Source organism: Lissotriton helveticus, chromosome 3_1 (genome assembly GCF_964261635.1).
Source record: "Lissotriton helveticus chromosome 3_1, aLisHel1.1, whole genome shotgun sequence".
Lineage (NCBI taxonomy): Eukaryota > Metazoa > Chordata > Amphibia > Caudata > Salamandridae > Lissotriton > Lissotriton helveticus.
The window spans coordinates 94,697,111-94,714,143 of NC_136061.1; the positions used below are offsets into that span (position 1 = coordinate 94,697,111).

A 17,033-nucleotide genomic window follows, 5' to 3' on the forward strand; every position below is an offset into this window, starting at 1 on the left:
AGAAAAATTAACAAAACCCAAGTGAGATCAAAAAATTAAACATGGACACATATGTACATACACAATGACTAAAGAACAATTCTAACTTTCGTGGTGCCTTCACCATGAACAGCTGCAACGCCAAACCAAAATATAACTGATTTCATAACATATCTAGGCACATTTAATATACCTACTGTAGACACACAGTATAATATATATTTTTAACACATGCATAACAGGCAAAATGCCCTAACCTAAGTACTACTGAACCTCAGCACAAACTGCTTACACTGACATTATTAGTCCTGTAAGCTCGACCGTAACAGGTAAGTAAAATACCACCATAGCCACATTGGCATCGTATCCATTATTTGAATTGTACAGAAATAATGGAATGCTCAGTTAAAAGAAAGGATTAGTATCAAGTTTGCATCCAATGGCCATATCGGCAAACTACCTCAAAGATAATTGTTTGGAGAGTAGAAATTGGATTTTGACATGAAAGAATTACAGTCTTGCCTTTTAGCCCTCATTTGACTAGGATCAGTGTTATAATGTAGCAGAACCTAATCAACCCCTAGGATAAAGGGTATGTCGGAGACGGAAGAGGATTCTGCGCTAGTGCTGCCAACATGGCCCTCAGCTATGAGACAACAGGAAAGTCAGCAAAGCAGATATCTGTGTCACCTAGGGTAAGGCTGCCCTGGGATCATTAAGTGTCAGGGCTTGTGTCTCAGCACTATAGGGGAAGACTCCTCCTGCAAACCCTAATGTCCAGATTCTCTCCAGAGTCCCAAGGTCTGATATAAAGAAGGGAGTATGCCACGGAAGCACTTAATTTCCTCGCTCCCTCCAACTCTTACTTCAAAACGGGGAACTGTTGGTAAATAGGTCTAATAGGGATATGGATCACCAAAGACCTTTTCTGGAATCATTACTAGCAAATTGCTGGGAACACAGCAATACTGAGACAGGAACTCAGAAAACTATTACAAGCTATTCGGAGACTCTCCGTTTCTCTACAACCACCATAAGGTCATAAATACGAAGAGTCCCTCATAGGCCCAGTTATCAACGCTACTACATGGAGCAGACTATAGGGGCAACACTTCACATCGAACACTTTACGGGGTACCAATTAAGACTCAATACTGCACTGCTAAACCCTGCCGTAGCCATTACGGGTTCGAACGCTTAATTGCCGCACCACAGGGAAGTCATCAGGTTTCAAATGATATATTACCTCCACCTATCACCATCACAAATATATATTCTCCAATATCTCACATAGAGGAGCAGGATTGACATGATCTTATTACAGAGATTGGCAGTAAGGAGATGGACCTGGGGAAAGAACCCCAGAAGGGCAAAGTAAGAGCAGGATGGAAAAGGGATCAAATGGGGCGTCATGAATGATACTGTAAAGATTATGAGCTGAAAAGTGGCTGGAGTAAAGCTAAAATGAAACACCCCATTTGGGAAAATATGATTAAAATTGCCAAAATAATTTGCCTGCAAGAAACTTGGATTGGGTATAATTTTTGCATCAATGGCTTCTTTAATGTCCAAATCCCAGCCACGCAAAAGGTGGCCTGACTATACTTATTTCAAATCAACTGCCCTGGATTATTGGGAAATTCTTGGCTAATTCACCCTATTATCACCTGGTGTACCTTGTAATTGATCGAAGACATGAGGTTATTTTAATTAATTACTATGATAACCTTTTCTATAATACATGCAGCAGGGTGGTGATATAATTAAGAAAGGATTTAGAGGGGTTCTTAAACACGATGGATTCAAATTATATATATATATCTAGGCATGTGATTTTTATATAAATAAGTGTCAGAATAAAAGTGGATCGTATGGGGAACAACTAAACAAATTATTATGCTAATTTAATCTAGTAATAACTGAACAGGAATTGGGGGATAGTTCTGCTTACCAACATTTTATGGCAATGGGTGTAGTTCTATTATTGATCACACTTTGATTTCAGCCAAAGAGCTACAGACAATCATATAGCACAAAATAGATCATACAATTTTTAGTGACCACGGTCTGCTAGTTCTAACTCTTAATATTTTCTATAGTAGAGTGGAGGCAATAGAATTAGCACCACCTATTTAAAGTTCTGGAAACAAATCACTATCAATTGGGCAGGGATAAAAGAACCCTCTCTAAAACTTATCTCAGAGCAACGTGATTCTTTTGTCATTTTTACTGAATGGGGGAAGGATTAATAAACTGATTGAAGCCTTTTGTAAGACTACTGCAGCTATTTCTGCCAAACCACACAGACCGGCAAAATCTATTGTAAAGAGATTAAAAGGTCCATGGGGGTTCAACTCATCCTCTATAAGGGCAAACCAGCCTCTGAGAAAGGCCTATCAAGGGATACCCGATATGAAAAACAAAATCAGGGATTTAACAACCAGGTACAAAATAGAGTTAGATACTAGGCAAAAGGAACTCCAAGAGCAGGCCTGGGCAGACCTAGATCAGGCATTAGGGAAAGCACCTGGGCCCAATGGGGTCCCAGTGGATGCTACTAAGTCACATCCTTCCCTATTGTTGTTATTGTTATTTTCATGTTATAAGGCGCACAGCTACCCTAAGGTTTCCCGGCGCCACCTGAAAAGAGCCCAAAGGAAAAAGGAGGGAATCTACAAATTAAATAACGTTTTTTTACCCCACCGGAAACTTTCATAAGAAGGTTCATTTCGGAGACCTGCCGGAAGGGAGTTCCATAAAGAAGGACCCAGGTGGAAAAAAAGAACGATCACCCATACGCACTAGTCTCATCCTAGGAATAACAAACTTAGCCTGGGTAGCTGAACGCAGTGTACGGGACGGTACATAAGTGTAAACAAGGGTCATCAAGCAGGGAGGTGCCTTACCAGATTTTATCTTGAACATAAGACTCAAAGCCTTAAACTTAATGTGGCATTCGATCCTGAGCCAATGGAGATCTTGAATTGATCCCGAAATGGAGGCAGTTTTGGGGATCTTACAAAGCAGCCATGCTGCAGCATTCTGTACTAACTGCAGCTTGCATAGCACTTCCTTAGAGGCACCCAAATACAGAATGTTACTGTAGTCCAGCCTAGAGGTGATAAGCGCCTGGACCACAGAACGTTGGGCAGAGGAAGATAACATCCATAACATTTTTTTTAGCCATCTAAAGATTGTGAAGCATGTGGAAGCTACTCTCACTGCTTGCTGCTTCATAGACAATTGGTCGTCGATTAAGACACCCATATTTTGGACTTGATGTTTAGATTGAGGCACTGGACCCATTTCAGCAGGCCAATGCTGTGGACCCCACAAATCTGGTTATTGCCCACAATCACCAGTTCCGTTTTCTCACCATTGAATTTTAACAGGTTGGTATGCATCCAGCCTGCAATATTCCGTAAACCAACCTGAAGTAAAGAAGATTGAGATGTCCCAACAGCAGAGAGGGAGAAGACAATCTGGGTGTCGTCTGCGTATGAAAAAAGAGACAACCCAGCTTCCTCTGCAATCAGCGCCATAGGCCTAACATAGATGTTAAATAATTGAGAGCTAAGAATGGAGCCTTGCGGAACCCCATACAATGACTAGCCATCGCTTTGTATGGTGCTGACCTGTGGGGTATTAGGCCTGTTAAATTTCTCCAAGTGATCGAAGATAATTTTTTAAAATCCATTCTTTCCTTGCCAAAATCCACGGCCAGCTATATTGTACATCAGGAATGTGGGGTGGATTTTCTGGAAGACCGAGGTTCTATGGCCCCTCTGTTGAAATGGATATCTGTGTGGCTCAATCCAGAGCTTGTAGCGAATCATGAAATCCTGACGGACTGTCTAAAATTAGATCATTGGAACATGATTCCTTGGCTAAAATATGTTGAACAGCTGTGTGTAAAGCTGGGAAGGCCTGAACTGTTTCAGAACCCATCTGCCCTTGTGAAGTCGGATTTGAAGTGGGCAAAAAACACTTTCTTGTTGTATAGTGGAATGGACAGGGAAAACAGGGAGCTGATAAAACCCTCTGTTAGGTCTCATCAATTGATTGTCTCTTCAGACCATGAACCGGAACTTTACTTGAAGGTTGTTAATAATCCAAGCCATAGGTACCTTCTCACTAAGTTCCGATTGAACAAAGTCCATTTGTTAATTTCTGGCCGTCATGGCTGGACCAGGGACCTGGACTTGAACATATGTAATTGTGATGGCTACTCCATCATGGACACTGCCCATTACCTGTTTTTTTGTACCTACTTTAAAGACATCAGGAAAAAATTCATCATCCCCCTGTTAAAGGGGAGAGGGTTTAGGCAGGTAAAACCAGCTATTTTATATCTTCAGATGTTAACTAATATCTGGGAAATCTATAATGTGGCCAAATTTTTATCTATTGCAGTGAGATTGGGTAAAAAGATCAATTGGACGTAGAATACCCACTACTAATTTTGCTTATTGTATAACTGAATCTAGCTTTTTACTTTGTAATGCTTTTATTATCGCTTGCCTCTTTTGTATTGTAAAATGTAACTCTTTTTAATGATGTATTGCGACCTTTGGACCGTTTTTTAAGTGTGTCTTGTACTTTTATGGTTTCTGAAAATTGAACCGAATAAAGTATTTCTTGACTTGACTTGTGAATCTCGGAGCACGCTATTGGCGAAAAAACCTGAAACGTGCGATACGTCAAGAAATCAGCAAGCCATTTGAGTGCGCTATCGGTCACCACCAATGATTACACGGCCTGCAGTAGCACGGTATGCGAAACAGTGTCAAAAGCGGCACTTAAATCTAAAAGTATAAGTACCACAGTGCCGCCCGCGTCTACTTGTTGACATATCATGTCTGTAACCCCAAGCAAAGTGGTTTCTGTAGAAAAACCAGCTCTGAAACCTGACTGGGAGCCATGAAGGAAATTCCGGGAATTCACAAAAGAGGTCAATTGAGAATTGACATGTTTTTCCAAAACTTTGGAAAACACAGGGAGGAGGGAAATGGGCCTAAAATTAGATAACTGAGTCGGGTCAGCAAAGGCCTTTTTTAATAATGGAAGAACCATTGCATGCTTCCAAGTAGAAGGAAAAATTGCCTCTTTTAGAGATGCATTGAGCAACTCCATAATCAGTATCAGGGATGATTGTGCAAACTTCTGCAGCACGGTGACCGGAATGGGGTCCCCAGGGGAGCCAGATTTAAGGCTTCCTAGTATCCGCATAAAAGAATTAATTTCTACGGGTAACCAGAAATTAAGTTTGTCAGTATGCTCTACAGACAAATCAGCCTGAATGAATCCAACACTGGAAGGAAGGTTGGAATTCCCAGATAGCTGTGACGTATCATTCAGTGTAGATACCTGGAATGAGCAATAGATTTTTTCAATTTTGCTCAAAAGAAATCTAGCAAGCTCCTCCCATTGTGAAGTACTTAGATCAGGTGAAGCAGGTAAGCAATAAGAACCAGACACATTTTTAACAAGTTTGAATAATTGCTTGGGATTATTCTGTGTTCTAGACACAGCAGCTGTCACATAATCTGCGCGCGCAATCTTGCAAAGTGAATGGTAATCCCTTAAAGCTTTTTTATAAATTAATTTAGCCTCTGGGGCATATCTGTTCCTCCAAAGTCTCTTGGTAATTCTCCCATAGTAGAGTTTTTAAGATTAAAGTATATTTTAAAATATCTGTATTGCATGATTTTTTATTTACTTAACTGTGAAGCATATTTAGTCTGAACTGCACAGTGCTCAGATTTTATATGTTTTTATTGTACTTCGAATCTTTTATGAATTTGCATATACATTTAAATAAAGATATCTATGACTCAATACTATAATTTTGTCATATCCTTCCCGAACGATTCTATACTACTGCACTCTATCAAGAAGAGAGCTAAAAATATAAATGTAGTCAATTAAAAACAACAAAATAGGATTTCTGCACTAATGAGCAGACCAGGTGAGAAGATGTCTGGATTGAAGCGGATGTCGAAGGACGTTTCACTGATGGAGCCCACAGCTTTACAAGCATTCTGGATGACCTCTCTGCTCTTGGGATCCACTGAGAAGAAAGAAGAAAAACATTTATTTTACAAACAAACTCCATGAGTACTTTGTTAATGTAAACGATACATAGGACTTCAGTTAGTAGCAGAAATCAATAAGGGAGGAGAAAATGGCGGTTAACAGACATGCAGAAGGTATTCATGCTTATGGTAAGCAACAAGATCATGAGAGAGTGACATGGATATATATAATACCCCACTGTAATTGTTTTCAAATACTGGTATGTTTCGTATGTTGCATATTTGATGGCATGTTCCTTTGGAGATGGCAGAAAATTATTTTTAAAAAACATTTGCAGTCCTTGTGAACAATTAGGATCTGATTATAAACATTTTGTATGACACTAAGACGTGCAGATAAAGCCCCTCCTGAAATTATTATTTAGAGGTCACCTGAAGAAATTCCCAAACAATGGAAGTGGTGTAATGACCAAGGGTGGGAGGCCTGCATATTAATTTTCAAAGGATACCTACATTAAAAACCAGTTTCTAAAGTTAAATTGTGTTATCCTCCAACACTGAATAGATTACAATCCAGAACAGCCCAGCACATTCCACTGAATCAATAATCCTTTCAATGGTTGATGATAAGCCTCAGGAGTGCAACAATAATTCTACATTGACATTAGTCATAAGTCAGTTAGGTGGGAGAGGTGTGGCGCCGCGTCCCAGGGCGACTGACGCTGGAATCTGGGGATCAGGGTTCGATCCCCGGCTCCGGCGGCAGGGTAGCCCAGCACCATGTGACTCTGGGCAATAGCTCGCTTAATCTTCCCGACGGCCCCCAGCGCCTAGAGACCCTTACGGGTGATTGTGCGCTTTACAAATGTGGATTATTATTATTATTATAGTCCTATTCGGCCTATCAGCGACCTTCTTCACGGTCGACCATAGGGCAACAGAGGTTCATTTGGAATGTGGAGCACCTCAAGGTTCTTCCCTCCCATCACATCTTTTTCACATATACAATTGACCCCTGTTTCGCGTGCTATCTACAACTATGCAGATGATCTTCAGTTACTTTTTAGGTTAGACGACTATCCACTGTCTAAAGAAAAATTCCAAAACACTATGCACTTTATCCATGATTGGATGAAAAGCAATCATCTCAAACTTAATGCGGATAAAGCTAAGATTGTCACCATCGAAAGTAAAATGGTCTACTGGAATGCCTCATGTTGGCTGAGTGATATTGGAAATCTCCCACCCCCAAAGAAATGATGGTCTTCTCATGGCTCATCTACTACTTCTGTGGGTTGACCCTATGGGTCCCCTTCCACACATGTGCTGCCTGGGTGTGATAAGGAGTGAACAGGTTCCTCTGGGGATTCTGGAGGAGGAGGTGGCAGTGGTGTGTCTGGCTTAGGTAGGGGAGAAGGTGGTGTGTGAGGGTTTGGTGAAATAGATGGTGTAGGTGAGGGTGTGTGTTGCTGGTTTTGGTGTGGTAGGCAGGGGCTGAGGTGGTGTTATCTGCTCCTTGCACTTCTTGTGCCCTGGGTGCTGAGGAGCTTCATATTAGAGTTCGTCCTAAAAAGTCAGCTTTCTTTTCATTGGACTGTGAAGAATCGTGGAAACTGGCTTTTGCTTTGAAGGCCTTGCTGAGATTCTGTCAGTGTTGGTGATTAAGTAGACTTTTTTGGTGGGCATTGAGGTCCTCCTCTAGTCTTTTGAAAAAGGGGGTCTCCGAGGTTCTCAGCAGGGTGTTAAAGGAATTTTCAGACTATACTTTCGCTCTGACCTTTCTGACCCAATGTTTACAGCTCTGAAGTTAAATGTTTGGGGCACTTTAGGCAGGGTGAGGTCAGACAGGTGCATGGCTAGTGTGATGTTCCGAAACCTAATCTAAGTTCAGAATGGGGGGCCAAGGTTGAAAGTGGGCATCCAGCTTTTTTTCTTTTTTTTTTTAAACCTGGTTCAGGGCTGGATGACTTACTCCCCCGGGAGCAGAGCTCTTTCCTACCATATGGCCTACTGAGACGGTGTGTTTTTTCCTTATGCCCGGCTTAACACTCACAGACCTCGGATCATTCTTTGTAGGAGGACTCTCCTAGTTTGACTCCGAAGGTTTGTGCTCTCCGAGAGAGGACTTTGACCACACCATTTGGGGCCGAGTTTGTGCTCTTTGACTGGTGCCTCCGAGAGACTCTGTAGTTCTTTCTCAACCTCAAGGGAATCCTCTTCCCTGAAGAGGTCTGAAGTGTCCGACAGGGATGCACACTGCATTCTCGAATGCGCCCAGGACTCTCTCTCCAGTATATAAGTCGCTCCATGCATCAGAAGGCCAAGCAGAAGTTGCAGTTCGATTCCTGGTGTTCTGGAGAAAGGAATAGGTTACAAACCTCGTGCGGATAGCGTAACAGGTATTTAGCATTGCAATGTGGGCAGAATCGAAACAGAGCCCACTCCATGTGCCTACATTCACCAAGGTAGAGACCTTGGCAACTGAATTAAGACCGGATTGAGTGTTGTCTATGGAGCTGACCACGCAAATCTGAGCGAAGGAGATTGTACTCTTCCTCTGGAACTGTCAAAACAAAGCAAGGCCCAAAGTCATCACGAGCAACAGCGTCGTTATCAGAGCAGTCACTTACCATGCCAAAACTCAATGGAGGAAAACATCTCTGAGGGTGGAGTTGGTGCCCAGGCGCATTGGCGACTAAAGGAGGAGTCATTCTACATCTCATTGTTCGAAACTTCTTTGAAGAAAATCAACAGCTTCAACCATGCCTCCATAGATAGTCAGCTAAATGGGTGCAACGTCCAGTAAGGGTATTTCAAGTTCAAGGCAGTAACAGTAAGCTGTGGTATAACACACGGTCAGGAAAAGCTCTGGTAACCATACCATGCTTTATTATAAGAGAAACCTACCAAGGGCTAAAACCTAGAGTAGGAGTTAAGGGTCACCGTGGGAGACCTCAATGTACAAGCTTCAGGGAGAGGTTGAAGACCCTGAGAATAACTCCTATCTCGAAGGAGCGCACTTACCTTACTATTCTGCATTTGAATATCTCAGAACTTCAGCGGAGGTAGGCACCATAAAACACATATTTCTTCAGGATGTTATTAATAATATATACCGAAAGGCAGGCACACAAGAGACATGAAGTGTCTCTTGCACCCAAAGCAAACACAATGCAGGCAATTGGAGTGAGAGGACAAGGTAGGGGTGAGTTCTCAACTAAGAAGAACCCATACACAAGGATTTGATTATTTTCAAGAGGCCACACAAAAGCCATACATCAAGGGTCCACTCGCCACAGTACGGAGAGTTGGACTGGGAGACTTGGACGTTTGGAGAAGTAGGTTTGCGATGCAGCCAGGTTTCAAGTGTGAAGTGTAACCGGCTCTAGTCTGCCGGCCTCACAGCCAACCCCATCATGGAATAGAGGGTATCCATATAAAATTCTTGTAACCCCAAAATAAAGTCTGCAAAGTCCTTAAATTAAACAAGAAAAGCACAATTCATGCATTTTAAAGGAAATCAATTTTAAGACAAAGCTAAGGTGCATTTGAGATGGCTCGTTAAAAGATAATAGAATGTACAGAATTATAGAGTAAGTTCGCAATCATGATTTTTAACAAGAGTAAACGGAGATATCAGTTTAAATAATGTTAGAGCAATTATAGTGATTTACATCAGTGATTAATATTCAGCCATTCATATTAAGCTAGCACCCCAAGCTGCAAGCCAAACATGAACTGCTGGTATCATGCTGGTGGAATACCTGTTCCATCTTGGGATGCCAGGTTGTCAGCCAGCTCCTTAACTTGAGCAAGATGTGCCACACTTTCCTCCACCTTACCATCTTCAGGTTCTGCATCTTTTGGTTTTTCATCCTGCGATCCTTCTGCTGTGAGAGAGAGGCCATTCTGCAAAGAATTAGCGTTATCCCGTATGGTGGTCTTCTGCTGCATCAGCTGCAAGGCAGCTAGCTTCATGAACATGAGGTACCTATCGGAGAAAGACAGGAAGACTGTTCTTTAAAGACATGCTTTATATGCATCTGCTTCACATTGTTTACACAACTGCAAGTAAAGGGCAGGTTGACGTCTCTCTCTTTGAGGATTGCATTTAGTTTCTGCACACACATCTCGTGCCCAAATCGGAGACTCATGCGGATAAAATCAAACTAAGTTCCCTCCCACTAAGCGAGCCACAAAATGCCAAATACTCAATACTGCAAGATGGTGTACTGCATGGCGCCGAAATGGTAAAATGACAAACTACACCCAAAGAGGAAAGAAATCTAGGCTGTGATTGTTTTAATAACAAATACAATGTAGAATAATATTGTAGGACTGGCATTTAGTACTGAAGTAATGTTCATATACGATCTGACCCCAGTGCTCTCAGGCTTGCATACACAACTTATTTATTATGATCTGCTAAAGTGTAAGCTAGAGAAAGCAATGATACTTATCAGACTTTTGGTATGAGAAGATACTTCTTTTTAAACAATTGTTATTGCCATTTTAGAAATTAGTCCAACATAATGTTTCAAATATTACCTATATAAGTAGCAATATTCCAATCTATCCGGATCCAATTCACACTTTAACACTGCCTCTCAAACCAGAACGCAACTCCTGCCTCCCCCCACCCAACCCTTTTGTGTCCTGAGTCCATCTTGTCCTTCTTCTAAGCTCAATGTTCTTCAGCGGAATACACTTCGTTACATCTATCTTATTCTTCAGTGCCCGGGGAATGTTGTGTATTGTCTCCCCCTTCTCCCGCTCACCTTGCAGGTATCTTAGGTCGGCAATCATCGCAGACCACGCCCGAGCATCATCTTCGAGTTTTCCATCCTTTCTAACTTTCTTCATACGGGTTAATTCAGCCGTCGCCCATTCATTCAAATCTCTCAACCAATTAAATAGCAGCAGAGGGGTCGGGCTGAGCCATGAAATTGCCAATATGGGTTTTGCAAGAACCAACCCCAGGAGTACAAATTTCCTACTAAGTTTTTTCTGTTTGGGTTTAGGTATTAGATCAAACAAGTCCGAGTGTATTGTTTAAGGGATGAATGGTCTGAGAAGATGCATTTCTCTAAAATGACAGACTGTATTTAAATAGGATGCTACTTCTACAGCAATGTGTTCTATGTGACATGGTCTCAAAGATGTAACATTTCACAGTCTTAAATAACAAAGAAAACATACTTTACTGACACCACGCTTACTTGCTGAAATAAACTCTGTCAGCGGAATGTTGGTAATATGCAGTAAGGATTAGTTACTTACCTGTAATCCTAGTTCTCTTCCAGGGGTATACTCCTCAAAGTCATAAGCACTGAATTATCTCCGCCCATAAGCGGGAACCCGGAACATATGAACTAATACACATATATGTGTAAAATATATAAAAAGAGTACATAGTACTAAAAGAATTATACACATATACATGTATAAACTGATAATATGCAGCCCTAACCATAACCCATAGGCTAATAAAGCCATAATTACATGCCTTCTGTATAATGAAAATAATCTATAAAATCCAATGCAAGAAAAGGACATGAGGCTTAACTGCATTCCACAGAAGATAACCTTTTATTTTCATCAAAGAACCGGTAATAAAAGGCAATTAGCCTAAGTAGGCTGCATAAATAAATAACGTCCCTGTACAGTAAAGGAGACTGTCACCTCTCATTTAAGGCCTCAGAGAATCTGAACACTTTGCCTTTAAGGCCTCCAGGAGAACCCTGCTCCCATCATGCCGCACAGGTGACAGTTCGGTCAGTTCTTTTGTACGGTACTGGAAACCTTGCAGGAACCTGCATACAGAATGCAATGATCACATATCAAAACACAATGCTACTGCTCGCCCGGGGAGGCGGGAGGGTGCTTATGACTTTGATGAGTATACCCCTGGAAGAGAACTAGGATTACAGGTAAGTAGCTAATCCTTCTCTTCAATGGGATACTCATCAATAGTCATAAGCACTGAACAGAGTAGCAAGCTCATACCCACTTCCAAGCGAGCGAGTAGAAATAAAGATTAAAGCACTTTGACACATATATCTTAGCTAGTATTAGCAAACAAGTTTCTTAGTAATGCCTGCCCAACCTGAGCATCTGCCTGCGCGTCTGAATCAAGACAGTAATGGCGAGTAAAAGTATGGACTGAACGCCATGTAGCTGCCTTACAAATTTCTGCCATAGTAACATTCCTAAGGAGAGCTGTGGTAGAAGCTTTCCCCTTCGTAGAATGAGCCTTTGGCCTTCTTGACAAAGACCTGTTATCTAATTGACACTGCAAGAAACAATACACCTAGAGATGGATCTTTTGTACGCCGCAGACCCCGTGTTAATAGGACCATACAAACAAACGGTCTGACTTTCTCAATGCCTTTGTTCTGTCCAAATAAAACTTGAGAACCCTCTTAAGATCTAAAGAGTGGAGAGATCTTTCTGGAGGATTTGGGAAAAAAAGTCGGCAAAGTTATTGTCTGATTAATGTGAAAGTCTGAAACAACCTTGGGTAGGAAAGCAGGATGAGTTCTGAGTACTACTCTATTAGCATGAAACACAGTGAAAGGTTCCTTACAACACAGCGCCTGGATCTCACTCACTCTGCAAGCAGAAGTAATGGCTACTAGGAATGCAACCATCCAAGTTAAATGTTGTAAGGAAGCTTTGTGGAATGGCTCAAAAGGAGCACCCATTAACTTAGTCAATACCACATTAAGTTCCCAAGGCAGAGAAGGTGATCTGACTGGAGGATACACCTTTCTTAGGCCTTCCAGAAAATCTTTTACCACGGCATCCAAAAGAAAAGTCTGGTTAGGGGATTTTCTGTAGGCGGTGATCGCTGCAAGATGAACTTTAATAGAGTTAAACTGAAGGCCAGACAAATAAGGTAAAATTACCTGCTCTTGACCTTTGACGGGGTCATGACCGTTGTCCACACACCACAGGAAGAATCCTTCCCATTTAAAACCATATGATTTCCTTGTAGAAGGTCGCTTAGCCTTTTTAAGGATATGCATACAATCTGGATTCAACTGCAAGTTACCGTATTGGATGAATTCAGGAGCCATGCTGCCAGGCGTAGGGAGGACAAGTTGGGGTGGAACACTCTCCCCTTCTGCTTGGACAGAAGGCCCGGGCGACATGGCAACCTCCTGTGTGGTACTTCTGACAACTGAAGGAGGTCTGGAAACCACACTGGCGAGGTCACTCCAGAGCAATAAGATTCATCCTGGAGTTGGTTCTGTACATCTTGTTGATCACTGTTGGTATCAATGGGAACGGTGGAAAAGAATACCGTTCTGACACCAATCTATCAAAAGGACATTCCCTTGAGATCCGACTTGGGGAAACCTGGATGCGAAGATGGGGCATTTTGCGTTTCCCGCGTCTGCAAACAGGTCGACGTCTGGAGTTCCCCATGCTTGAAAAATACTGTCTATGACTTCGTTGTTGAGGACCCAATCGTGAGCCTCGACAAAGTCCCTGCTGAGGAAATCTGCTTGAGAATTGACAGAGCCCTGCAGATGAACTGCTACTATCAACAAGTCCCTTGTTAACAACTAATGCCATATAGTCTGGGCCTCCATGGAGAGAGTCTTTGACCGGGTACCCCTCGGCTTGTTTAAATAATACATTGTTGTTGTATTGTCTGTATGAATCAGGAGGGATCGAGACTTGAACGATGGAAACAGGGACTTGAGAGCTAGATGGACTGCTCTGAGCTCTAGCAGATTGATGTGATAGCCCCTCTCGAATTCTGACCATAGCCCTTGTACTTGCAGAGGGCTCATATGAGCACCCCAACCCTGGAGAGAGGCATCTGTGATCAAAGTTTGAGTTGGAGGATCTTGATGAAACAGCACTCCTTTCAGTATGTGCGACCTCTTCATCCGCCATCGAATGGAATCTTTGGCTGACTGATGAAGGATTATCCGATCCTCCCAGCACCCCGATATCTGCATCCATTGATCCTCTAAGCACTGCTGTAGTGGACGCATGTGCAATCTTGCGTATGGTACTATAAAGATGCACGCTGCCATTGACCCCAGTAGAGAGGATACTTGGCGAACTGTTGGTACACTGGTATGAAGAAGAAACTGACATTTTGTCCGAATTGATAACCACCTCTCCTCCGAAGGACACACGTTTACTTTTTCTGTGTCCAAGAAGGATCCCAGATAGTAAATCTTTTGAGTTGGGTTTAGTATGGACTTCTTGAAGTTGACCTGAAGTCCAAAGTTGCGCAGAAGTTGAAGGCATCTTGAAAGATGATCTTCTAGTAGAGATGGGGACGAACTTTTTAGGAGCCAGTCGTCCAAGTAAGGGTAAATAAAAATCCTCTGCTTCCGAAGGAAAGCGGCTACCACCGCCATACACTTGGAGAATGTTTGGGGAGCTGACTTCAGACCGAATGGAAGTACTGCATATTGGTAATGATGAACAGACACTTGAAATCTAAGAAACTTGCAATGCTTCTTTCAGATTGGTACATGAAAGTATGCGTCCTTCAGATCGATGAAACACATCCAGTCCCCTTGATGGAGATATGGAAGGTGGTGTTTTTTGAATTTGAGAAGATATCCGTTCTGAACGATGTCGATGACCCACCTGTCTTTTTTCAATCTCCTCCACTCGTCCAGATATTATGCAATGCTTCCTCCTGTGGACAACAGCCTTGGAGGAAGTTCCGTCTCATTGTTTCTGAGGTTGTTTTGAAACTGAAGACTGCTGTCTGTTTCCACCTCTGCCTCGCCCAGGCCTACGCGGTGAAACTGCGACCTCTTTTGAGACTGGCCCTGGTTTTGCGAAGACCAGCTCAAAGTTTGCCCACGCTGTTGAAAAGACCTCTTGTCGTAGGGACTAAAGCGACGGCGAAACTCCTTCTTTTTCTCTAGGCCGACAGCCTTTAGAGTATCAAGTTCAGCCTTCATTTTGGCCATCTCATCGTTTGAATGAGATCCAAATAACGTTGTTCCATTGAAAGGCAAATTAACTAATTATATTACATTAACTAAAATAATGTGCAACGCCTTGGCGTTTAATTTTATTCTGTCCAATCATCAATCCTTTAGGGGCTGCCTTCTCTATAGGCCCCCGGCACTAAGACATCGTTTTTAGGCACAGTGGAATATATTCTAGAGGAAGCACTGTGCGCAAAGTCCTTCACAGTCTTAGGATATTTTAACTTTCATTTAGAGAGTAGCTCAGATTCGGATACATCAGCCATAACCGAGGTCATGCACGGGGTCGGTTTAACACGAGCGGTCACAAGCCCTACTCACACGGCTGGCCACACCTTGGACGGAATATTCACGAACCACCCTGACTTGAAGGTTTCAAAAATGTATCCAGTCGCCTGGTCCGATCATGCCGCAGTGCTGTTTAGTATCTCCACCTCAACACCTCATAGGGCGCGGCAGGCTAGAAAAATAGCAAGGACTGGCAGGGCCTGGAACAAGATAGAGGGAAGTTCTCTGGAGGATTTATTGGTATCATCCATGGTTACACTGCCATCAGATGTGGACAAAGCGGCGGCTACCTATTCCAACTGGGTTGACAGCGCTTGTACCATTCTAGCCCCACCCAAAAGCTGTCGCCCTACTAGGATGACTTCGTCGGCCCCCTGGTTCTCAGACGAGCTCAGAGAGTTTAAGCTGGTCTTCAAAAAGCTGGAACGGACTTGGCGCAAAATTTATAATGAGGCAGACAAAAGAAAACTCAAATCAAGTCAGGTGGTCTATAAAAACATGATTGGGAAGGCAAAACAATTGTACTTCACCAACCGTATCAATGGCAAACAGCTACTAGGCATAAAATCGGGCTCCCTCCATGACCCTTGCCCGGCAACTGTGGCGAAGCTAGCGGCTCCTATAGCCGCCACCTTAGCTAAGCTGTTTAATCGTTTGTTTGAAGTTGGGGACTTTCCATCTAGCTGGAAATGGGCCTCGATTATCCCTCTGTTAAAAAAAAAACAACTTGGACATCGCCGATCCTAATAATTACCGGCCCATTGCTGGACTACCGTTACCGGCCAAACTCATAGAAAGAACTATGAATACTCAGCTCAGCGTATTCCTAGGAGCCACGCAAGGCCTTGATATTTCGCAACATGGGTTTAGAGTAGGTCATAGCACCGAATCTGCCATGATCAAATCGACAGAGGAGATCAGGGGAGTGTTGGATGCAGGGGGCCAAGCGGCCCTGATCCTGTTGGACCTGTCTGCCGCCTTCGACACGGTCCACCATTGAATTTGGGTGGACCGTTTGGAAGACTGCGGGATACAAGGGAAAGCCCTTAGCATCCTGAAAGCCTTTCTCACTAATAGGGTCCAGGTAGTGGCATTGGGAGAATTCGAATCGAAACCATTTGCACTAACCTGTGGGGTTCCCCAGGGATCCTCCTTAAGCCCCACCCTTTTCAATATCTATGTCTCCTCTCTTGCCCCGCTTATTCGTTCATATGGGTTTGAACTTACATCTTACGCAGACGACACACAGATTGTGGGGTCACTGCTTCCAGGGAGAGAGGATGGCGTGGCCAGTAAATTCCAGGAATGTATGGCAGCAGTTGGTACCTGGATGGCCAGGAACTGCTTAAAGTTGAACTCGGCTAAAACTGAAGTATTACTTTTTGGCTCCAGTGACAACATTTGGAGTCCGAACTGGTGGCCTGAAGAGATGGAGACCCCCCCCTCCTATTCCAGTCACAATAAGCTCTCTTTTAGAACCCAAGTAAATGCAATGACCTCATCCATACACTGTTCATTGAAAATTATCCGGAAGATTCTCCCCTTCCTTCCGGAGGAGTGTAAGAAAACGGTGGTTACGGCCCTCGTTCCATCGCGCTTTGACTATTGTAATAGCTTATTCCTAGAGGCTCAACAGGGGCTTCTTAACAAACTTCAGGTCCTGCAAAATGCAGTAGCTCGACTTATCACAGACCTACCAAAGTTTGCATCTGTCTCCCAGGAACTGTCGAAGCTACACTGGCTTCCAGTGTGGAAACGG

General features: G+C 43.0%; 1 protein-coding gene across 6 annotated transcripts in view; it reads right to left on the reverse strand.

Moving 5' to 3' along the window:
* CLUH (CLUH binding protein of NUMT mRNA) overlaps positions 1-17,033 on the reverse strand; it is a 380,789-nt gene that overhangs the window by 114,893 nt on the left and 248,863 nt on the right. For 3 of the 6 annotated variants that reach the window (XM_078679315.1, XM_078679317.1, XM_078679313.1), the window contains exons 11-12: positions 9,857-10,005; positions 5,945-6,049 (exon numbers count right to left, since the gene is read on the reverse strand). In XM_078679315.1, coding sequence (XP_078535441.1) covers positions 5,945-6,049; positions 9,857-10,005 — 254 coding nt within the window. Of the gene's footprint in view, positions 1-5,944; positions 6,050-9,778; positions 10,006-17,033 lie in introns of all 6 variants that reach the window. The other 3 variants (XM_078679314.1, XM_078679316.1, XM_078679312.1) reach the window with 1 other exon arrangement.